Source organism: Protomyctophum parallelum (assembly GCF_964188405.1).
Source record: "Protomyctophum parallelum genome assembly, chromosome: 8".
Classification (NCBI taxonomy): domain Eukaryota; kingdom Metazoa; phylum Chordata; class Actinopteri; order Myctophiformes; family Myctophidae; genus Protomyctophum; species Protomyctophum parallelum.
The window spans coordinates 9,836,304-9,861,048 of record NC_139703.1 but is presented as its reverse complement, the minus strand read 5'-3'; the positions used below and the strand labels follow the sequence as shown (position 1 = coordinate 9,861,048).

The 24,745-nt window shown below is 40.6% G+C and overlaps 1 protein-coding gene and 1 long non-coding RNA gene across 4 annotated transcripts in view; both read left to right on the top strand.

Moving 5' to 3' along the window:
* The window catches only part of erbb3a (erb-b2 receptor tyrosine kinase 3a), a 33,422-nt gene extending 14,314 nt beyond the window's left edge, over positions 1 to 19,108 (top strand). The window contains exons 3-29 of one of the 3 annotated variants that reach the window (XM_083771948.1): positions 126 to 312; positions 3,057 to 3,182; positions 3,374 to 3,439; positions 3,786 to 3,904; positions 4,052 to 4,193; positions 4,361 to 4,474; positions 4,786 to 4,903; positions 5,444 to 5,517; positions 5,709 to 5,799; positions 6,265 to 6,282; positions 7,457 to 7,674; positions 8,341 to 8,473; positions 8,921 to 9,014; positions 9,866 to 10,020; positions 10,297 to 10,350; positions 10,466 to 10,604; positions 10,702 to 10,821; positions 11,263 to 11,361; positions 11,513 to 11,698; positions 12,888 to 13,043; positions 13,306 to 13,381; positions 14,026 to 14,172; positions 14,518 to 14,615; positions 14,881 to 15,069; positions 15,974 to 16,042; positions 16,626 to 16,899; positions 17,882 to 19,108. In XM_083771948.1, the coding sequence (XP_083628074.1) occupies positions 126 to 312; positions 3,057 to 3,182; positions 3,374 to 3,439; positions 3,786 to 3,904; positions 4,052 to 4,193; positions 4,361 to 4,474; positions 4,786 to 4,903; positions 5,444 to 5,517; positions 5,709 to 5,799; positions 6,265 to 6,282; positions 7,457 to 7,674; positions 8,341 to 8,473; positions 8,921 to 9,014; positions 9,866 to 10,020; positions 10,297 to 10,350; positions 10,466 to 10,604; positions 10,702 to 10,821; positions 11,263 to 11,361; positions 11,513 to 11,698; positions 12,888 to 13,043; positions 13,306 to 13,381; positions 14,026 to 14,172; positions 14,518 to 14,615; positions 14,881 to 15,069; positions 15,974 to 16,042; positions 16,626 to 16,899; positions 17,882 to 18,636 (4,017 nt within the window). In that variant the 3' untranslated portion in view covers positions 18,637 to 19,108. Of the gene's footprint in view, positions 1 to 125; positions 313 to 3,056; positions 3,183 to 3,373; positions 3,440 to 3,785; positions 3,905 to 4,051; positions 4,194 to 4,360; positions 4,475 to 4,785; positions 4,904 to 5,443; positions 5,518 to 5,708; positions 5,800 to 6,264; positions 6,283 to 7,456; positions 7,675 to 8,340; positions 8,474 to 8,920; positions 9,015 to 9,865; positions 10,021 to 10,296; positions 10,351 to 10,465; positions 10,605 to 10,701; positions 10,822 to 11,262; positions 11,362 to 11,512; positions 11,699 to 12,887; positions 13,044 to 13,305; positions 13,382 to 14,025; positions 14,173 to 14,517; positions 14,616 to 14,880; positions 15,070 to 15,973; positions 16,043 to 16,622; positions 16,900 to 17,881 lie in introns of all 3 variants that reach the window. The other 2 variants (XM_083771947.1, XM_083771949.1) reach the window with 2 other exon arrangements.
* Positions 19,109 to 22,098: 2,990 nt separating this feature from the next.
* Positions 22,099 to 24,199, top strand: LOC310862849. Its single transcript, XR_014569632.1, has 4 exons — positions 22,099 to 22,135; positions 22,236 to 22,262; positions 22,713 to 22,735; positions 23,861 to 24,199. It is a non-coding gene; the product is annotated as an uncharacterized lncRNA (long non-coding RNA).
* Positions 24,200 to 24,745: the final 546 nt, after the last annotated feature.

Below are 24,745 nucleotides of genomic sequence, written 5' to 3'. Positions count from 1 at the left end.
CTTGTTGTTAGCTTGTTGACCTGCTATTTTCGGTGCCTGACACACTGGTATATATAACAGGCCTGTTATATTAAGTGGTACAATCTGCATTCACTCCATCACCCTATCTCTCTGTTCCACTTCAGTCTATCAGAGAGGTGACAGGTTACATCCTGATCGCTATCAACCAGTTCAAGCGCCTCCCGCTGGACCACCTGCGTGTCATCAGAGGAAACACGCTTTACGACGAACGCTTCGCCCTGGCCGTGCTGGTCAACTATCAGAAGGATGGACAACTAGGACTGCAGGAACTGGGCCTCACACGCCTTACAGGTGAACACACACAGACACACGCACGCACGCACACACACATGCACACACGCACGCGCACACACACACACACACACACACACACACACACACACACACACACACACACACACACACACACACACAAACACACACTTTAACCATTTATTTATGTCCTGCACAGAGGAGATGCATACAAGGACACAAATATTTTAGGTGCAGTAGGGTTGTCACTCAGTACTCTATGGGTAACATTTTGCCTCCTTTTTGGGCATCCCAAGTTGTTGGAACCCTCTAACAACCAGTCTGGGGCTAGGCCAGAGGTTCTCAACCTGAGAGGCGAACACTCAGGCCCGGGGGTCGCCAAATTGTTTTTTCTTTTTTTTTTTCTTCAACTCATTGGCCGGAAAATGTAAATTAAGAGTTTACTTATAGTTCACATAGTACATTCACAAACTTTCCTTAATGATTATATCCGGTTTCAGTATTGAAAGAGTGGTGCCCGTTTTGGAACGATGCAAGTTGGAAATGCATGCCCCACCCAGTTATTGTCTCCACCAGGCCGAAGGCATGTGGGGAGAGTATGTTTTGCACTCCGTCCGTCCGTCCGTGTGTCCGTGAACAGCTAATCTCGGCCACCGTTAACCCGGTCGATGCCATATTTTGCACACACACTCCCTGGATGCCAACCATGAACCTCTGCCCCAAACTTTCCAGAACGGCCTGTTATAGCGCCACCAGGAGGCCGCTTTGTGCAAAACAAGTTTTTCGATGCCATATTTTGCACACACACTCCCTGGATGCCAACCATGAACCTCTGCCCCAAACTTTCCAGAACGGCCTGTTATAGCGCCACCAGGAGGCCGCTTTGTGCAAAACAAGTTTTTGCACAGTACACCTACAGATTTTGTCCAAACATCACGCAAATTGGTACACAGTCTCTCTAGAGCCATTCAACGAAACGGGTCTTTCAGATTTATCAGACTCCATCCTGATTGGTTAAGATTGGCTTCCAAAGTTCACAGGAGTGCTCAGTTTCAAACAAAATGCTGCAAATCATGAACACATCGCGTGATTTCCGTGAAATTGTGCACCCACATTCCCACTAGGCCGAGGACGAAATGCCACATGAACAATTTCAACTCAGCCTCAAGGTGGCGCTATAACTGGCCGAAAAGTGTTTTTACCTCTAACTGCACGGATCTGTGGATAACCTGGTGGAGACCTGTGCCCGGAAGGGCACTTTTTCTAGTTATGTCTGTGACCCTTTTATGCCCAAATATGGAGTTCTTTGTGAAGAACAGGCCAGCTCCATATATGAAGATCTAGGGGTGATCAGGTGTGATCAATTGGCTAATTTGGCCATGTCCAGAGCCGGGGGCGAGACATGGCCAAAGCATTTCTGGGGGTCCCCAGACAAACTAGCCTAGGGTCAAAGGTGCAGGCTATCTTATCTCTAATACAGACACTTCTCTCATCAATCACAACAATATCTGGTGTATTAGCTGTCAGAGATGTATAGGTGTCTGGGTTATCAGTTGAAACATGGATGGAATGACACTGGAATGTTTGTACAATCTCACTGAGGATGCATAATATTTTGATATGTCCTTTGCTATGAGTTCCACTATTCTATCATGGCGTGCTATCATGTACATTCCTTTGTATGCATAACAGCCATTCACACACACCTATTCAATTTGTTTTTGAATAGGTCTAGAGTCTGTCATTCTTCTAAAGTGCATGATGTAATGATGTTCTGTTCTTGGGGTTTTCTTGTATTGTTTTATTTTGATCCTGGCTCATTTTAATTTGTTCAATGTTTTGATCTTACTGTTTTTAACCTGGTTTAATATTGTTTCATTTATTTTCTTTTGTTGATTGTTTTTTATGTACAGTAAAGCACTTTGGGCTGCTTTTGATGTCATGAAAGGTACTATACAAATAAAGTTTATTATTATTATTATTATTATTCACGACACACTTCCGACAGGATGGAAATGAAAATTGGCAGGCATAATTACAAAATGCTTTGTATACACAGAATAATAATAATAAGATTTTGCTTTGTAGTGTCGTTTTATTGGCATATTTTCAACATTTTGCCCCCCTCATACCTAATGGAATGTGTGAGGGTGTTTTTCTTATGTGGGAGAATGGAACGAGTACTGTGTTACCTTTGATGGCTGTTAGTGTTGCCACACCCTCGTAGTGCTGCCTCCTCGCCCACACACCTGTCATCAGAAGGAGTCACAGAATAGCCTTTAACCCATTCTGACCTGAGATCAGATTCATACGAGGTTTCCGCCGGACACACACTGGTCTGATTAATGGATGGAGATGATGGGAAGTCCCTGGATCTTCTCTCTCCTGTGGGCTTTGTGTTTGTCATTAATATGACAAACACACAAGACTTTGTCTTAAAATACACCCAAGTTCAAATATCAAATGACATTTCACACGGCGACTCACCTGCCTGTTACAACTTATTGGTTATCTTCAGTGTGTGTGTGTGTGTGTGTGTGTGTGTGTGTGTGTGTGTGTGTGTGTGTGTGTGTGTGAGTGTGTGTGTGTGTGTGTGTGTGTGTGTGTGTGTGTGTGTGTGTGTGTGTGTGTGTGTGTGGGATGCACAAATCGGGGCAAAAAGGCTGGCAAAGTACTGTGCTGTCTGATATAATTGGCAGCTGCCACATATGACGGAGACGCTGTTACTTGAATATAACCTTTAACTGTACCTTTAATGTTGTGTACATGTATGTTACATACAGAGATACTGGAGGGAGGGGTCCAGATCATCCAGAATAAATTCCTGAGTTATGGCCCTCAGGTCAACTGGCTGGACATAGTGAAGGACGGCTCATCAGAGGTTGTCATTAATGACAATGGGCCTCGGGGTGAGTGTTTCAGAGGCATCTCATAGTAATGACATCCATGTCTGTATATTACACAGTTAAATGGACCAGTTAAATTAACTCAGGCTTTTACTGTGTACATTTCAGACTTATGATATAATAATAGTCTTATAATAAAGTTGGAAATATAATCAGAAATGATGATGATGATAATGATGATGGTTACTTTTCAGAGCGTTGCAATGCGAGGTGCAAGGGCGGTCCATGTTGGGGGCCAGAGAGAGACGCGTGTCAGATCTGTAAGTCACATCGACACATCTCCTCTTTAACCCATTCTGACCTGAGATCAGATTCATACGAGGTTTCCGCCGGACACACACTGGTCTGATGAACCCATTCTGACCTGAGATCAGATTCTAAAAATGTCAGTCGCTCTTCGATTTTTCAAAAAATAGCAGACCTACAAGCTCGTATCGCGCCACTCGGTGGCGCGATATGAGCTTGTAGATCTGCTATTTTTCAATAGCTAAAGCATAACATGATGCTGACACCAAAATGGGTTCCCGTTCAGAATGAGTTAAATGTTTTTTTTAAACTTCAGTGTGTCCACCTGCTGAGTCTTAACACTGTCCTCCTCTCTCGTAGTGACCAAGACGGTGTGCGCTCCTCAGTGCAACGGACGCTGCTTTGGACGAAGCCCCAGTGAGTGTTGTCATATAGAGTGTGCAGGAGGCTGCACGGGACCACTGGATACAGACTGCTTTGTGAGTATAATGGCTAAAATCGTAAAATCATAAAACCATAAAATCATAAAATCATAAAATCATAAAATCGTAAAACTCATACAAAGAAACAGAGCAATAACGTATTGTATACTGTATGGTGTGTACGACATGGTGTTCTTTGCACAGGCTTGCAGGAACTTCAACAACTCAGGCTCCTGCGTGCCTCAGTGTCCACAGACCCTCATCTACAACAAGCACACGTTCAAGTTGGAGCCCAACCCCAGTGCCAAGTACCAGTATGGCTCCATCTGTGTGACCCAGTGCCCTGGTGAGTGCCCCCTAGCAAAGTTTGTGTTGTTACAGCATTCCTTCTTATGACAGTAAGTCAAGGGAGATTTTTTTTTTTTTTACTTTTGAGATTTAGAATTGAATTACAAAATCCTGCTCTTTTAGTCTTGTCAACCTCCTTTCTCACTCCGTCTCCCCCTTTCACAGCTAACTTTGTGGTGGATGGCAGCTCGTGTGTGAGGAGCTGCCCTTCTGATAAGAAGGAAGTGGAGAGGAAAGGAGTGAAAAGATGTGAGCCCTGTGGAGGGCTCTGTCCAAAAGGTACAGTCATTTGATGTCTGAATGCATGAATGAACGTCTGAATAAATGAATACATCTCTGAAACACTGTTACTGCTCCTCACTGGCTGCACCAATCTCTCTGAATTTGCACACAGGCATTTTCACACAAAGCCCTTTTTTCAACCTACAAGCTTTGTGCCACGTTGTGAGCTTGTATATCTGCTATTTTCACAAGTTTGGGTCTCTGCAGACGTTTCAGTCCTCTTTTGGGTCTTGAGCTGAAAGGTTTTTGGAGCCACTGCTGTAGGCTGACCCCTCCCTTCCTCATTCCTCCCATCCTCCTCCTTGCAGCTTGCCGTGGCACAGGAACTCCCAACAGACAGACTATTGATGCCCGCAATATCGACAGCTTTGTCAACTGCACCAAGATCCAGGGCAGCTTGCATTTCCTGGTCACTGGAATCAAAGGGTGAGTAATATACCGGCTGTTACTGTTTGAACCTTGTGATGTTTTAAATGTGTTTGTTTCTATTTCTCTTTATTCTCCCCGGAAATGGTTTGACTGATAGCATGTTATGATGTTATAAACCTTTTTATTTCATTTTATTGAATACTTTATTTAGATAGAAAATAAATGTATACAGCAACAGACTACAGTACTTGGTCTAAAAGGATCACACCAAAAAAAGGTTCCTTTCAGTCTTGTTTCCATTTGGGTTTCATTCAATTCACAAAACAAAACAAAACATAAAATGATAAAACATAATGACAAGATTCAATATCATCACAAAATATAAAATACGTATAGGTAGGATAAAAAAAAAAAAAAAAAAGAGTAGGAAGTGAATATATTACCTCACCCTTTGGCCTCCTGAAAGATGGATTTTCAGGCCCATTTTAAAGGAAGCCATAGTCATCCGCATTCATCATGACAATGTTTTGTGTGAGTTTTCTTTGTTTGTTTTTTGTCAAAAGTCCTTATTTGTTACTCTCCAAATTCTGTCGATAGAGATGCATACAACAAGATTCCAGCACTGGATCCAGAAAAACTGAAAATCTTCAACACTGTGCGGGAGATTACAGGTGTGTGCGTGCGTATAATATGGGTGTATGTTTGTCCATGCATGTGCCATTTTGACATTTTATTTTAGACATTCCCTTTCATAAGTAACCTAGATGTTTTATTATGTACTGTATATATATATGACAGCAGTACTTAGAGTGTTACTGTATTCCAACCTGAACAAACTGGATACATTGGATTTAATTTGCAGATATTCTCAGCATCCAGTCATGGCCAGAGAACATGTCTGATCTGTCAGTCTTCTCCAACCTGCAAACAATTCAAGGCAGAACACTTTATAGGTGAGCTCTTATTTGTTTTTGTTTTTAAAATGTTTTCTTTATGTAATGGCCGTTCACTGCATCTCATGTCACCATCTGTGCTTAACCACAATGTATACTAGAACTAGATCAGTGCCAGTGGTTCTCAAAATTCTTCATAATGACCCCCAAATTAATATGTATTTGTCCGTGGACCCCCCATCTGAAAAGATTTTGTGCCAGGGACATGATTTGCACTTTTTAAAAGTTTTTTTTAAAGGTTTCTATTACTATACCTTTTTCACAATGTGTGGCATTGTAAGCTTGTGTATACAGTAAAACTGATTTTGATACTGTATTAAATACTTTTCCTGGGGGTTCCTGCATGCAGACACCACTTTGAGAACCACTGCACCAGGTGTCCATGTTATATGTCATCATCCCTGTCTCATAACCCTTTAACATAACATGTGTGTCCTCTCTCTGTCTCTGTTTGATCCCATTTAGAGGAGTGAGCTCTAAAAGGTACAGTCATGTGTTTTCACTCGTGCTGAATGATGTGTGATCACATTTCATACAGAACAGTTTTGCTTCAATGACAATTTTCCTTCGTTTTCTTTAGCATTTAGGCTTTGCCTTAATTTACCCAATTAAGCACTATTCTTATTTGTACAGCAAACGAAAATAGTCGACCCACAAGCTCACAACGTGTTGCAATACGCAATGCATAGTGGTTAATAAAGTCTATAGACTACCATCTATGGACACTATCATATACTGTTGATTGTGCATTTCAGTTAATTGTTGCCAGTTATATCACATTCTGTAGAAACAACAATATTTATGATACAATCCAAAGAGACAGTGAAAATGTATCCCCTGTCTGCCTGTTTTGGTGCTCCTTCAATTCACATGAAGCACTGGCCTGGCAAAACACCTACTGTAGTGTATGTATGGCCAGCTTTACAACACTCTGATTTACAATCTATTCTTTGCCATGCGTTGTGAGCATTATTCATATAAACACAGAACAATGAAGGCATAGTGGGTCAAAAAGAGGAATTAAGGGTGGTCGTCTTCCCATTTACAGATTGTGACATCACTGGGGTAGACTTTTCAGCACAGTTTCGGCAGCAGTAATGGAACATACATTACAAGAGATATCTAGAGCAAATGCTGAATGTGCTGTCGCTTTAAGTGCTGGGGTATAATGATTCAATCATTGGTGGTGGGGTTTCTCCTGTAAATGGTATGTATGGTATGTAGCTTATCTAGCCCATTCTGACCTGAGATCAGATTCACACGAGGTTTCCACTGGACACACACTGGTCTGATTAACCCATTCTGACCTGAGATCAGATTTAAAAAATGTCAGTCGTTTTTTTAGATTTTTCAAAAATAGCAGACCTACAAGCTCGTATCGCGCCACTCGGTGGCGCGATATGAGCTTGTAGATCTGCTATTTTTCAATAGCTAAAGCATAACATGATGCCGACACCAAAATGGGTGCCCGGTCAGAATGGGCTAGAGATGTGACTGATTGGGATCTGAGTAAACACTGGGTTAATTGTAAAAATTATATAATTGTAAATTAAATTTTAACACAGACACAATATCACTCTTGCTATTTATAGTAACCATATGAGAATAAGTTTCTTTCATTTAATCGACAATTAAACCCCACACCCTGCATTTTCAGGGGTTACTCTCTACTGGTGGTGAAGATTCCATCTATCACCTCCCTGGGCCTGCGATCACTACGCAGAATAAACGATGGCAATATCTACGTCTCAGGAAACAAATTGCTGTGCTACCATGACACCGTCAACTGGACACGCATTTTTAGCGGCAGCTCCCGGCCCCTGCGACGTCAGAAGAACACCGACGTCAAGGAGAATCAAGCACATAGCCAATGTGGTAAGTCAGGTCAAGTTGGAAGCAATTGACATAATTACGGTTAGACTAATAACATGTCAGTCTCTGAAAGGTCAACTGACTCAACTAGAGACTGAAGACAAACATAGAATTAAACATCAATCCAAAGCAGTGGTTCTCAAACCAGTTTGGCTCAGGGTGACCTGTAAATAACCCTAAATCCACCCTGAATTACATTTACAAATGTAAATCTCTAAAACCAAAGACTACTGTATATTGTGCCCAGTAGTGCCACCCTGCTTCGCACTTAGCATCAAGGGTTGAATAGGATTGGGAGCAAAGTTGCGTCATGTCTAGTAGGTTTACTTGTACATCATGGCTGGGGGATGTACCGCCTCACGCTAAAGAAACAGAAGATGATTAGGTGATAAGGTGACTATCAAAAACAACAACATGACATCATGCTGTGGTGATAAGCCACGCACCGCTTACCCAAACACATCTCTCTTGTTTTTACAGTAACAGCTAAAATAAATAGGCCTTTAGTAGATGATGTCACGCAATGACAATAGTAAAATATGAAAGCTCACGCATCACGCTACAAAACATTGAGAGCTCGTAGATCTCTCTTTTCGATGAGTGACACAATTTGCGCAAATTGATGTTCATTCCTCATCAGCTTTGGTCTCATGGTGTGTGTGTGTGTAGTTGCAGAAGGTCATGTGTGTGACCTGCTGTGCTCCTCTGATGGCTGTTGGGGTCCTGGACCGGACCAGTGTCTGTCCTGCAAGAACTACAGCCGAGGAGGAACCTGCGTGCAACAGTGCATGTTCTACACCGGGTCAGTCTTCAAAACGTAACAATTAGAAAACTGTTTTGTTTTACAGTATGTAGCCCAGGGGTCATCAACAAATCGGCAAATGATTGATTTTCTTTTTTTACACACCATTATAATGTTATTATGTTGATCATAACACCCAATTACCGAATGCCAAGTCTCCAGGTTTTCATCAGAATATGTATGACACCTACTATGACTACGCTATGGCATATTTGTAGTCCAAATAGTACTAGTTGGTCTCAGATGTTTTATTAGCAAGGACACCCATAACTTGAGTGTCCATGGCAAAAATTTAATTTTGACCAAAATGTCCACCACAAGCCAGCATGGCGATGATCCCTGATGTAACTTATATCTTTTTTCATTTTCTGTATATTGGCTTCCCCTGTACTGTGTTTTGACATAATATTATGTCTCTCGTCTCTGTCTGTCTGTGTGTTTATCCAGGGGGAGGCGTGAGTTTGCCACTGCAGAAGGAGAGTGTATGCCTTGTCACACTGAGTGTGCAGTGCAAGAGGGAAAAGTGACCTGCACTGGGCCGGTATGTGCCTCACCTTCACCCTCCAGCTAACTGACGCCATTAGTTTGACAATCAGGTTGAAAACTAAGTCAGAGAACAAACAAAAGTCAGGTTCTTCAAGTATAGCGATTGTTAGAACAGGAGAATTGCTCCCACCTAGTGGCAATATGTCAGACACATATTTTATGTTAACCACTCTCAAACCTCTGCTATTATTCTATTTTTGTTGAAATTATTGAATGACAGTATTGTGAAAATTGGGGGAAAATGTTCATCTATAATGACATACCCAAAATTGAGAGCCCAGATTGAAAGCGGTTAAGGTATACAGCACAGGCAGATTAATTATTACATTAATCCCCAGACATAACTTAGAAGTTAACTCTGGTATAGCTCTTTCCATTGTTCCTATCCTTTGCAGGGGTCATCAGTGTGTCACGGACAAATGTACTTGGCCTGCCCTTGTCCGTTTTTACATAACATTATAATGATCTTATTTTGATCATAAGACCCAATTACTGAATGTCAGTCTCCACTTACTGATTTACTATGGCACATTAGGAGTCCATTTGGTTCCATTTGTGCACTCTCAGAGTTACAGAGTTACAAACCTGTAAAGGTCATTTAAGCTCTTTGTGTGTTTCTGCTCATATTATTGTCCACTCATTTGTACGTCCATGGCAAAAATCGACTTTTGACCACAAGCCAGCATGGTGATGACTGATGCTGATCTGTTGTTACACTGCTCTTCCTCCTCTCTGCAGGGAGCAGATGATGATCTGTTGTTACTGATGATGATCTGTTGTTACTGATGATGATCTGTTGTTACTGATGATGATCTGTTGTTCCACTGCTCTTCCTCCTCTCTGCAGGGAGCAGATGAGTGTGTGGCGTGTGCCAGTCTCAGAGACGGTCCACACTGTGTGTCCTCTTGTCCCGAGGGAGTGATGGGAGGGGAGGGAGTCATATTTAAATACCCCAACAAACAACAGCGCTGCGAACCCTGCCACGCCAATTGTACCCAGGGGTATGTGTGTGTGTGTGTGTGTCCCTGCCACGCCAATTGTACCCAGGGGTATGTGTGTGTGTTAACGATGGCAGTTACAACGGGTGTGTGTGTGTGTGTGTGTGTGTGTGTGTGCACACGCGCGTGTGTGCGTGCATGTGTGTCTGTTAGTTTGATCATTTTCATCATGTTTTCATCAACTTTGTATGCTACAATGTTTGTTGATATGATTATATGAAAATATATAGTCTGTATGTGTGTTTTGAATTTCCCTTTTATTCTGTATTTTGCATTCAGATGCTCAGATCCAGGAATCGGGGACTGTTTGGGTCCCTCCAGATCCATATCGGGGTAAAGACCCTAGCTCCTTTCAATGAAAAAATGAATTCACATTGACATCGAAATAAATAACTTACAAAGTATCGACTGCTGATATTTACACATTCCTTGTTTTGTCTCCATCCAGTCAAACTACAGGAATAGTGCTAGGAGTGATCGCGTTGCTCTTTGTTGGATTTGCCATCTTTGCTTTGGTTATTCTGTACCGCCGAGGTCTGGCCATCCGTCGCAAACGAGCCATGAGGAGATACATGGCGAGTGGAGAAGTAAGTCCGAGTTCTGTTTGCATTTCATTATGCTGCAGTCAGCGTTTCAACTGGATTAGTGTGTATTAGCATGCATGGTCTCTTTTATACATAATAGAGCTTTGAGCCACTGGACCCGAGTGAGAAAGGAGCCAAAGTTCATGCTCGGATCCTGAAGCCTTCAGAGCTGCGTAAGATCAAGCTGCTGGGGAATGGGATCTTTGGCTCTGTCCATAAGGTAAGATCAAGCTGCTGGGGAATGGTATCTTTGGCTCTGTCCATAAGGTACTGCCTGACATCAACCGTCCTGTTCAATGCTCTTCTCATTCGTAACACATTTTAACAGTGGTGGAAAGCAAGTACATTTACTTAAAGTACAGTACTTCAGTACATCGCACATAATTTTGAGGTATTTGTATTTTACTTGAGTAATTCCAATTTCCAATACTTTCACTCCTACTCCAACACATCTCAGAGACAAATAATTATTTGAAAACTTTAGTTACTAAACAAACATTTACCACTTCAGTCCTATTTAAACTTACAAGGTCACAACAACACATCACGATGAGCCTGTAAATCTGCTATTTTCAAACTTTTTTATGTTTAACATTTTAGACTTATGCTAACTTGTGAAACGGCACATTCTTAAGTAAAACATTTGAGTACGTTTTCACAGGGTATTTGGATTCCTGAAGGCGATACGGTGAAGCTTCCTGTGGCCATAAAGATCATTCATGATCGCACTGGACGACAGACCTTCCATGAGGTTACAGATGTGAGAGAACCCACCCTCCCCACCAAATTAACATTTAATAGTTCATTTGTATTTTTTATTTCATTTTAAATTTGTATTATTATTTATTTTTGTAATAGTTATTTAGCCTAACCTTTAAACAGTATCTGCTTTTTGCTTTTGCCTACTACAGCACATGTTGGCCATAGGCAGCCTGGACCATACTCATGTAGTCAGGATCTTAGGTATCTGCCCGGGTGCCAGTCTGCAACTTGTCACCCAACTCAGCACACACGGATCTTTGCTGGAGCACATTCGGAAGCGTAGGGACTGCCTCAGCCCCCAGAGGCTGCTCAACTGGTGTGTGCAGATTGCAAAGGTAACATGCTAATAACACTGAGGAATCCATGGTACTACAATTTGGAGGTATTTGTACTTGACTTGAGTATTTCCAATTTCCAATACTTATACTCCACTACATTTATTATGCATTAACCACTTCAGCCCTATATACATTTCAGCCAGATCTGCTATTTTCAAAAGATTTGTATGCATGAGTACTTTAACTTTTGGGTACTTTAAATACATTTTTATACCAATACTTTTGTACGCTTCACCTCCCAATGTATGGCCTCACTCAGGCCTCACTCACACCTTCGCAACAGACTGATGTATGCTTGTTGTATACAAAGGGTGTGATACATCTTGCCCCAATGCATTTCCAATGGGCTCCAAAACTGTGGAATGCACTTCCCATTGCAGTCAGAACTGCAGCATCACTCCCAATCTTCCGCCGTAGCCTGAAAACCCACCTTTTCAGACTCCATCATGGCCCATAGCACTTACCCTAACCCCTTAGATAGCATTTCTGTTGGCTTAGATAGCATTTGACACAGACTTATAGCATGTTATGTAGACAGCACTATAATTGTATTGTATATAGTCACAGCACGCCATAGTACATATGTATAGCATAGTAGTAAATATGTATAGTTTATATGTATAGTGTATGTATAGTTTCATTATATAGATATTCCACTGTTACTTTCTTAGCTTACGCATGTTTCATGATAAATGCTTTTATGTGATGTATTCCCATGTTTTTGTTCTTGCTTAAATGTAAATCGCTCTGGATTAAGAGCGTCTGCTAAATGCCTAAATTGTAAATTGTAAATTGGGAGTCACATGGTTTGACACAACATTTGTGTTGTATGAGGGGGAGGGGGGCAGTCGAAACACAGCCGAAAGCCATACAACAGCTTGTAGTCCAAAATGTTGTATCAAACCATGTGACTTCCATTGGAAATGCATTGGGGCGGCCATGACACTTACATCTTGCTTACATCTAGCATGCATCAATGTTGTATGCTAGATCGAAAGGTGTGAGTGAGGCCTATGAATGAATGTACCATTGTAAAGCGCTTTGAGCACTTGGAAAAGCGCTATAAAAATGCAATTCATTATTTACTTTTACTCAAGTAAATTTTGAATTCTAAACGTTTACTTGTAGACTAGTATTTCTATATTGCAGTATTGATACATTTGAGTACTTTTTCCCACCTCTGCAGGGCATGTATTACTTGGAGGAGAACAGGATGGTTCACAGGAACCTGGCAGCCAGAAATGTGCTCCTGAAGAATGATTACATCGTCCAGATCTCAGACTATGGCATCGCAGACTTGCTCTACCCAGATGAAAAGAAATACTTTTACAACGAGGTCAAGGTGTGTGTCTTTCCAATAAAGATATGGTAGTTCATCGTGGTAGGCTGAAGTATCAGATCAAGGTCCACGAGAGTCTTTGACACAGATTCTTGATCTTAAAGATAGTTGGCAGATGTTCTAATTCTAATTCTAGTTCACTGTTAAAATCTCCAGTAGCAATTATCCGCTGACATTCCTTGACAATTCATGCATTCGTTATTTATTTAGTGTGTGTTAATGCTATCAATACAATTATTATTTAAAATATATATTTATATTTTAGACCCCAATCAAATGGATGGCTTTGGAGAGCATCTTGTTTCGCAGATACACACATCAAAGTGATGTCTGGAGCTATGGTGAGTGTTGTGCTGATCTCCTTACTCTATTAAACTCTATTACACTATTACACATATTGGTATGTATCTCAGAATCAGCTTTATTGTCACATCACTGGTTTACAGGTGTAAAGATAAAGAAGTAGGTCAGAGGGAGGGTACAGAGAGAGAGAGAGATAGAAAAATTAAATAAGCATGTCAAAGAGAACATAAAAGGATGAAGCTATCCACATGTACACACACATAGCATAAAACAAAGTTGATCAGTATGTACTTGAGGTTACGCATGCAAAGGTGGTAACACATCATTGGTAGGTCCACATAGCGGCAGGTTGTATACAATATATATGATTAGACATAAGGTGCAAAAATGAACCACTTAGAGTTCACACAGACGAACATATCCACATGAACATATCCTCATGTAATATGTCATGTATATCAGTGCAACCTCAAAAGGTTGGAGACAAGTGCATAGGACAAAAGTGCATATAATAAAAGGGTATCTTCAGGACGTCCCGATGTCCTTCCTGATGAAGGTCTAACAACCGAAACATCTAATTAATAAAATAAAAATAAAACGTTTTTGCAAAGTTTCTGACAGTGTGCAGTTCCTTTTCTTTGTTTTTAAGATACCCTTTTAACCTAAAAATATCTTCGTTCAGGTGTGACAATATGGGAGATGATGTCATATGGGGCAGAGCCGTACGCAGCTATGCGCCCTCAGGAAGTTCCTGATCTACTGGAAAAAGGCGAGCGCCTGTCGCAGCCTCAGATCTGCACAATCGATGTCTACATGGTCATGGTCAAGTGTAAGTGCCCCACCCTCCTACATTGTCCTCTATTCAGCTGTCTCTGTAAATGACACCAACTACATGCATAGGTGTTAACTACAAATACAATGCTCTAAGGGAGTATTTAAATTTCTTATAGACTTTATCATTAGACAGTTGGGAGAGAATTTCTGCTTTATATTTGTCAGCATCTTGGATGCAAATAGCCCCTCCCTTGTCTCCCAAGTCTTTAGAGTCCATAAGTTCCTTTGATGCCGTTTTCTCTGCAGTTGATAAATTATAGTTTCCGAAACTCATTATTTGTATTTGCTGAAACAACATGGTATTGATGGTCTAACAGTGACATATGACTCTTTATTCCAGGTTGGATGATTGATGAGAATGTCCGTCCAACCTTCAAGGAACTGGCTAGCGAGTTTACCAGAATGGCCAGAGACCCGCCCCGCTATCTTGTAATCAAAGTAAGGCACATCCTGTCAGCATCAGCACATACAGTATGTAATGATTATTTTTCATGAACAGAAGCTACGTTAATGTAGCACAGGCACACCCATTAACACTTGATGAAATGAGATTTGTGGTAGAGGGGAAAGGGCGAACCAAGTAGAGAGTCAACTGAGGTAATGTTTACCAAGTTTAGAAGCTTTAGGCGGCTTTAATATTAGGTACACAATGGTCATTATGCTGGTGTTTGGTTACTTATAGGTAATCTCTCTACTCCACTAGGGGGAGTGCAACACACAAGACCCGGCCCCAGATGAGCAGCACCAGCGGAGTGTGGACCTGGATGACCTGGATGGTGACCTGGAGGACCAGAACGAACCAGGACTGGAGGATGTCATGATGACCACGTCTCCTCACTACTTGGCACCTTCCAGGAGCCTGTCTCGTCTCTCTAGAATGGACAGTCACAGAGTAGGTGTAGGAGCAAAATGCTGTTTATATTTAGGGGCCAAGCGGCCAAGCCCGAAGGACCGAAGGCCCCTGTTGTGTTTCTTTCTTCCGCCACTTTTTGCAGTGGTGGCAGTTCTGTGCTGTCGCTTTCCACGGAATTCGGCAATATGGTAGAGGGTCATGGAAAACGGTCAAGAACTGAATCTCACACTAGTAATTCGTCAAAAGACCTCTGACCTTTAGATCTCCCAATTATATGATTGTATCAATTATAGTCTGGACCCTTACTTTATGGCTTGGCCCCGTCTTATCGCTGCTTGCAGCTATTTTTGTATTTGTGCACTGATTGATTAGTTAGTGATAAAAGTAGGCATTGGTGGAAGTGTCTCTGCGGGTGGCTTCCAGCAGGTTACAAATGACGGTCCTCACCTGCTCACCTTAAAAGGCTGGCTTGGCCGTGGGGGTATAGGGTGAGATGGGAGAGATATTTTGTGTTGACCGCATTTCATATTTTGCTCACTGTTAAAGGACCACTTCACCACTTTTCAACCTATTTTCATATAATAGGTCCTCACTAATAATCATGATAAAATGGCACAATTATGTCTCATAGGAGGGCTGTGGGCAGTTCAGAAACCCGTCCACCAGTGACATCATCGTTAGGCAGATTTTTTTTACAAAAATGGTTAGAGTTTTATTATCGTGAGAACGATGGCTTCCATTTTCGCATTGCAACTTTTCAGGCCTAGAAAGCGTCACACACCTTTCTTCTCCCATGCTTAGACTGCCGGCTGATTGGCTTATTGGGGGTTGCTATCAGCCGCAATACTAGGACGAAGACAATAATGACTTGTTTCTATTATGGTTTATCCTTGTGACAATTCTCCCCTCTGTCTCTACCTTTCTCATATTTCTTCTTCCAAAGGTGGTTCTTACACCGAATCTGGCTGGATACCTGCCTATGACCCCAGGTGTTGATAACAACCCAGGACAGGTGAGTGGTTTGCGATAATAGTGGTGAAGGGAAGACAAAATAAATTCCTGTATGTCAAACAGACTAGACTACAGTCCATTTTTCAGCTGGAAGCCATGTCATCACAAAGCACTTTGTAACCATGTTTCTGAAAGTGCATTTTAAGTAAAGTTTATTATTATTCATCATAATTTAGCCCCATTTGTATTTATCAGTTTTCCTCATTCAATGTTTATAAACAAGTCTTGTCAATATTGGTATCATTTAAGTTGACAATAAATCATCACACAAATAATTGCAATTACATTATTTAATTGCGTTGTCGTTGAACATAGGAACATAGGAACATTATGAATCATTATGTTTGGTAAAGAAAAGGTGGCCTATACTTACTTATACTACTTATACTTAAAAAACATGAATTCTGCTATTTCCACTATTCTTTTTAAATGTTTTAAAATAGATGACACTTTTTCAACTGGAAATGGACGATTATGCAAAAAGATAATTGCGATTAGATAATGATGTGACAGGCCTACATCTACAGTAAGTGTATGTCAATCCTTTTTCCCTAATGCACATTTTGCTTCCATTTCCTTAGCAGTCCTCCTCTTGGCAGTCACGCTCCCGGCTCGACTCAGCGCGGACCGTGTCCGAGAGCTCGGAGGGCCGTGGCACGGTGGTGGAGCTGGAGATGACCGAGGACCTGTCCCTGTCCCTGACCGGCAGCCCGTGCAGGAGAAAGCATCACCGCGAGGACAGTGCCTACATGTCCCAGAGGGACAGCATGTCTGGTGGACCATCCGAGACTCCGTCCCCAGACATGGAGGAGGAAGACCTGAATGAATATGTGCTCCCTGGAGACAGCCCGGAAAGAGGTGTGCCTTTAAACCACGTTAACCCTATAGCGTCTCACTTTGGGCATGTCACATTATAGGCAAAAGGTTTCAGACATTTTCAAAAAAACAGTTGGAGTGGGTACAGCATTGTGTAAACAGAGCTATGTCATCATTGCGTCGTTATATACATGTATGTTATACTAACTATTTCATTAATATACAGAAAAAGCCTCAAATTTAAAATGTGTTTAAAAGTAAATGTATATATACAGATCTGCAATCTCACAAAGCATCGCATTACGATTTGTAGATCAGCTATTTTCATATATTCCTTATCATACAATGACACAATGAAGAATATAGGGCTTAAGTGGTTAAAATCAGATACAGCTCATCTGGTCTATATATAAATGCAGTTCATTTACCATTGTAGAATGGACAGCAAATCACAGAATCACATTAATTTACTGTATTTGAGATGTTGTTTTCTAGGGTAGCTCTAAGGTAGCAGCCGGTTCACAATCTTTCTTGACCTTTACTAACTTTAGTTTTGTTTATTGCATATAACAATGAGAATACATGGTTGGATGAAAATAAAATGTACAGTACATAGGGATTGGGAAGGGATTTGAATCCTTACAAAACAAAACAATTAATAAATAACTATAAGAACACTATATCAATATTTTATAATAACCAATTCATAATATATTGTGTCGGGCGGAAACCTTTTGGATCCAAAACTATTAATTTTCAGGAAATGGGAGAGAAAAAACGTTCCAATTGATCTAATGTATTATTATTTAGTTACAAGCTCTTATTAATTATTTTCATTGGTATATTTATGAAATCCACCAACACACTTTACCACTTTCACTTTAGAAAGTTCTCAATAGTGAAAATAGCTGATCTACAATTTGGAGATACAAGGTTTCCACCCGACAGTGGCTTTAGATTATAAACTATATAATATAGTAAATACAGTATATTTTATCAAACTCTTTATTTATTTATTTTCTAGACACCCTGCTATCCAGCTCCCACGCCACGATGTCTCATGACAGGCTCATAGTCAAGGCTTACTCTCCCTTGAATGACCCAGACGAAGAAGAATACGAGTATATGAACAAACGGGCGTGTGCAGCATCTCTCCAAACCAGACATAACAGTCTGGGTCGCAGAGATAACAGTCCCTGGCTGAAGATGAGCAAGAGACAAAGCTCCTCTCCCTCCGTACTAGACGGGGCAGGGGACAACAGCACAGATCGCACTTTGGATCCAGAGCCGCAGACCTCTCGCGACGTGGAATACGAATACATGGATATCAGAGGATCTGAATCCGAGGACAACTGTCCCCCGACACAGGACGCCCCTCACCCAAAGACAGTGACCCACAACAGAGAAATGGAGGATGACGACTACATGGAGAATGATGCCTATCAGTACACGAACAGACAGCCAAAGCTGCGGCAGGCTCTCCAAGACAGAAAGGGCCTGAAAGTGCAGGGAAGGAGAGCAGATGATGCGTGCGAGTACGAGGAGATGGACTCCCTGGTCGTCCCTGAAGCTGGGGAGACAGTGGAGTATCAGAACATACAGGTTGAGGAAGACGGGGCAGCGGGAGGTACGGAGGCATGGGCATCCGGTTTGGACCCTTATGTCAAAGTGCACGCTGGGGTTGGAGTCAGTGATCCGCGTGGCAGAGATAGATCTTTTGACAATCCAGACTACTGGCATAGCAGGATGTTCCTGAAGGAAAATGCTGTGCACACATAAGCTGTCGTTTTGGAGTTGGGTAATGCAGTATGTAGCCTCTATCTTCCCTATAAAATGTGTAAATGAAGGACTGTGGAAGGCGGAGCGTGATCAACAGCCATCTTTAGGCTTGATTTATGCTTCCTTGGACCACAAGCATAAATTATGCATTATACTGTAGCCAATGACTCACGTTACAATAATAAGTCAACACGTGACTCTCACAACTTTATTGTCTGTTACAAGCTGATACTATATTTTTGGACATAGGTAGGCCTACATAAGTACATAAGACATAAGCGCTGAGTATTTTCAGAAATAATGGCACTGAATGTTGGGGACACTATAATAGAAATGGCCAGAATACAAGCTCTGTATTTTTATGTTTACTTATTGAAATGAACAAATTTTGTCTTTTTTTTAAGAACAATTTCATTGTATCTATACTTTGTTGATGATGATTTATCTGCAGAATAAAATATAATTGAAAGTTGTGGTTGTGGTTTATTTAACTGGTTTAGTTTAGTTGACCTATAACCCTATTATCATTGTTATATTATTTTTTTATCATCATTATTATTGTACAGTTAAGTCAAAATAGTTATCCTTACACCAGGACATGTTTGTTTGATTGATTTAATACTTTATTAACAGTTTGCAAATAGTACAATGGTAATTGGTAACCGGACACAATCAAGACATTTAAAGACATTTTAGCTATTTTGTGAATCACTGGCTTGTATGATCTGCTATTTTTGAATAGCCAATATAAAGTGGTTAAAATTATTGTGATAGATGCTACATTAACTACCTTTTCTGGGGACCCCATTTTGAGAATCACTGGACTAAAGAACATCACTGAACCATTGCAGTCTTTCAAAAAGTCACAAAACATAACAGTCATAAGCTCCCTTGACCCAAACAAAAGGTGATAGTTAACTACATGTATGTTGCCACACCATGCCTTAAAGGGCTATGAAATATTACAATTCATTTGGTGTGTTTGTATAAAAAGCTGTCACTTTGACTCTTTGTAATTATGTATTGTTATTTAAGCAATACTTTGTACAGTACCAGGTTGGAAGACAGCAAGTGTTGTCATTAGATTGACTTTTGGGAACAAGCAGCTATACATTTACTGCCATGTCCCTTGCATTGGTGATTGGTTTCCTCACAAATGAAACTAAATGCTGCTTCAAATATGCATATGGAAGGTCAATCAAATCTAGAAACAGAAACACTGGGTCACAGCTCTTGTCTATTTCAGCTTTGAGGTACACAATCAGTGTAGTTCCAGGTCCCAGTCTAGTTGTTTCATCTACGAGAATTGAAATGTTACCTTCTATGGCTTGGATTCTTTTGCAGATTTTTGTACGCATTTCTAAACCTATATAGTTTGCTATTTGTGCTCCGCTGTATTCTGAGCGCAAGCCAGTGCCAATTTCAGACCCATTTTTGTCTAGTAGACACAGTAAATTGTCAAGCTCTGAAAATTGCCTTTTGTTGTAAGCCAAGAAGTGTAGGCTACTGCTCGGAACACTTTACAGGTGGCCTCTTTCTCTTTGTCTTGTATGTGTTGTGCAGCAACGGTGACCATCTGAACTCCCCTTCCACTTTGCTAGAGTCAGGAATCGTAGTAGAGGATGAGGGTAGAGATATGATCGTTTCAGGTGTGCAGCTACCATCTCTCAGAAGAAACATTACCATTAGGAACTGGGCTTGCACAATATAGGTTATTGTTTCAGCATCAACATCACAATATACACACCATGATACTAAAACTTCCCATTAAAAAGGGATAGTTCACAATTTTTTAACTTAAGTTGTATGAAATACTTGACATTAATATAGTGGTTGCAACTGTATTAGTTCTGCTTTGGTTGTGGTGATTATTAAGTAGTTCCGGTCATTTTGTGGGGGGCACTTATTAAACGTAAATTAATTCACAAAACTAACGTAATTTGTATTGTTGAACTATTTCTAAAATATTAGCAGAACTTTCGTTCAACTTTGACCCCTCTATCACATGGAACTATTTTTTGGGGCGTAGTGATATGGACACAAATGTATGTATGTAATGTATAATGGCTTCATAGGAAGTATACGTATTACAAAACACAATTACTTAACAGCATTGTTTAGGGTGACTAGATCCAAAGTGTTCATTTGAGGGGCAGAAGTATCACTTGTGTGGGACAGGGGGGACGGGACGGGGTTAGCGACTTATTACTTAAAAGTTAAAACCTTTGATTCTAACATGTAAACAACATTAAATAAGAAGGTTGCCTCTGGCTATATCACATTTTCCCGATTTTGATTCTGAAACGTTATGCAAAATATGGTATGTTTTCCTATATAATGCCTAATTTGCATATTTAAATGTACATTTTCAGTTTCATGGCGATAACAATTTCTTAAAATGTGTCATCCAATTCACCTAGGTAAAAATAACATGTATATCAAAAAACTCCTGTGGAAGGGTCATCATACAATACTTTACTTGAAACAGTTTAATCTATTAACCCATTTAGGCCTGATTTAAAAAATGTCTTCTATGGCTTTGCCTACTCATTTGGTAATCTCGTCTCGAAAACTCCTGGGAAACCAGATTAGGTAATCATAGCCCACATTTGGAGCTCTGGCTCATGAACTTCTGACTTATGTTGGTATTTTAACACCTGAATGCAGCCTGACCAGTAATGTAAACCAAACAGAATCTCAACTGAGAATACAGGTTCTGTTTCAAGCTCCGTCTATAAAGAGACACAATTAGGCCATGCAGTTCAAACCTGTCACACTGCACTGAGCCACTATAGACCTCATAGACAGCAGCTACAGAACAACAGGAAAGACCTCAATGACCTTTTAGTGACCAGAATCAGATCCAAACTGATGTCTCACATTTTGTTTTAAATGCAAATTTTGGTCATGGGTGGTATGGCCGACTTGGTACCATAGCCTAGGGGATATTTCTCATGTTATTTTAACAGACATAATAATAACACATCTTGCAGGAACGCCTGAAAAGTCCTGGCAATGAGGGACTGTCCCACGCAAAGGGGAACATCTGGTCACCCTAGCATTGTTACTTTATGCAAAGGAAAGCACGTGGGTGATTATCCTCTATTGTTATTGTAATACAAAACTGCACTATCCACACATGGAAAGACTATTCCGTAAATGTGTCACAGTCATTCAACCTTATAGTCAATAAAATGTTCTTCTTCATCATTGCTGATGCTGCTGTCATTTAGTTTGAATGTCAATGTTGTATTTTGTTTATATACAGAAGAATACACAATTAAATACCTTTAACCACTGTATTAAAGTATTTTCTACAGCTTTAAGTAAAACAAAAGAAAAAATACAATAATACGAAATTAGAATAATTGCTTCTCAACATGGACTACATTTCCCATTTAGCCGAAGTATTGGCGATTGAATATGATGTCATCTCTACTTATAAATACCGCCCTCTCCCTCCGTCACTTCCTCTTTCAGCTGCTCTCCTTGCCCTGAGGTAAGGTTGGATTTTTGGCACGAACTGAATCCAAATTAATCTACACATTTTCCAAACCATCCATTGTATCTAATAATATTTTCTCATTTCTCTTTCACAGACCCGTCTCCACAAGATGAGAGCTAAGGTGAGTAAAGGGAGATAATTTGATTTTTACACGCACTTCCCCTTCAATCCACAAATAAACAATGCAACTATGCATTTCGGTAGCGTTAGCTAGCCTCTGAATGCAACGAGTTCGCCACCTCATACTGTATTTGTACCACCTGTGCAAGTATATTACGAGTTATGCTCTTAGTATCGAATTTGACTTGGCCACTGTTATACTTCTACCGTGTTGTGCACATGCAGGCCTGTGCCGCCGCGCTAGCCCTTGCACCAAATCTTAGTTGAAAGAATGGCTAACGGCGTCACTTCAACTGGATGGAAAATGCTTGTTAACACGTTTGAATAATATTTATAATTACCTGAACTAGATGTGTCTCCTGAAAGCCTTGCGGGAGCAACTTATTAACATACCGCTAATGCCGTAAGCTGTGTATTTGTGTACTATAATTCACATTTTTTTCTCTTTCAGTGGAGGAAGAAGCGTATGCGTAGGTAAGACATATGCTATTTATTATTGGGGCTGGTCTGGCCATTTAGAAAAGCCACAATTTTGATGGGCAAACAAATTCTTGAATTTTCATTGTCTTTGTACCGCCTGCATGGGCAGCTTCTGTCGTTTTCTTAATGCTGCCACACAGTAATGTCTAAAAGAAAATCAACTGGGCTATTTTCACTTCCAACATGTTTAATTTAACATTACGCAGGCGTTTGTGTGCATGCCGGCAGTTTAAGTTGTGTGATTCAGTATTTGATTTTCAATTTATCCATTTTTTGACCCCATGTAGCTTAATTTGGATTCAAATATTGTCCTGTGAGAAGCTGTCTTTTTCAATTCCTTATATTTTCTGGCCCCCCTCACAGCACTATCTGTAACTACAACCCAACAATGGTGTAAAGAATTTTTCTAAATGCACATGGCCATTCTGTACAGTTGGGGTACTGCACATGGCCATTCTGTACAGTTGGGGTACTGCACATGGCCATTCTGTACAGTTGTGGTTACTGCATTAGATGTGATTTGACTGTTTAATCTACTTCCCCAGACTAGTTGGCTGGCTATGATTTTGCTCCGGGGGGGGGGGGGGGGGGGGGTGGGTTTCATGCACCACCCTATTTCAAAGCTATTCCATCCTACTTTACATGCACCTGCCCTTTAAATTGGCTCACAGTGAAATGGCACATAAATCTGATACTAGAATATTGGCCTAGCTCCAGTACAGAATGTAAAGGCAACCTCTTGCCATACAATCTTGGGGGTGGGCAATATGGAAAAATATAATGTCATGCAGTATGATGCATATTTTATAGTTTTTAGGGTTATTAAAGTTACTTAACGGTACAACCTACAAGGTAACAAACTAAAAAAAAAACTTATTTTAGTCCAATACTTTAACGAAACTGTAGTTCTACAAGTATAAATTGAGCTATAGAACGTTAAAGTATTCACTATCATGATGTATACGATATTTCTGAATATCTTATCACGATGATATTTATCACACAACCCTACTTGGAAGTGTCACTTAATTTCTCATCCTGAATTTAGTTAATGAACCTGGCTTAAGTCAAGGTCACTGTTTTTCTCTGACTCATGTCCTTTGTCTGCTTTGTCCACAGGCTGAAGCGTAAAAGGAGGAAGATGAGGCAGAGGTCCAAGTAGACTATCGTCTCTCTTCACCTGCAGCTGATCCTGTCTGAACCTTCAATGATGGCCGACGCTAGCAGCCCATTGATGATCCAAGCACTGAAGTGGATTCTGTAGAGCTGTCCTCATTGAAGGCACGAAGGCTGAATCCTGGTTCTAACCTGAGTACACCATGCTTCCCATGGCAACCAGCTATGGATGTCTCACTGGAACATTGCAAAATGACTCTTGAGGATTGATCTCTTGTTCATAACATCAGAACAGCTGTCTTCGTCAACAGAACGTAATAAAACCTGTTTTACAAACTGAAAGATTGTGGTATATTTTCAACTATTGATGCATCTAATTGTGAACTTGAGGGTAGAAGTTAAATACTTTAAAAAAATAGGGGGCATGTATAATGCAACACCAGTTTATTATAATACCATGATGGTTAGTGAGATTACAAGGTTTTGTATTTGACAATTTGGTGTAGTAAGGATATTACATATCTAAAACAATAGGAATGCCTACTTAATCACTTATACAGGGTATGTGCATGCATAAAGTGAATGGCAAATCGAGTGGTGAAGTTACAGGCAAATTGAATTTAATATTGTCGTTTAATGCAATTAGATATGACATCTGTTTGGATGCATGGGCTGTCAAGGCCATGTAGTTTTTTTGCCACTCCGTAGGCATTCCTGGCATAACTTCCTGGTTTGTTGATACGCGCATACCCTCTATTGGCTGGTTGACTATTTGAAAACTGACTTGGTTACTGGCACTGCATTGTTTCAGTGTAACAGCTGTGCTACAGCTTCTGTTAGGGTTATGCAACAGGCATGGTAACTTAATTTGTTAAACACAATTGTTCA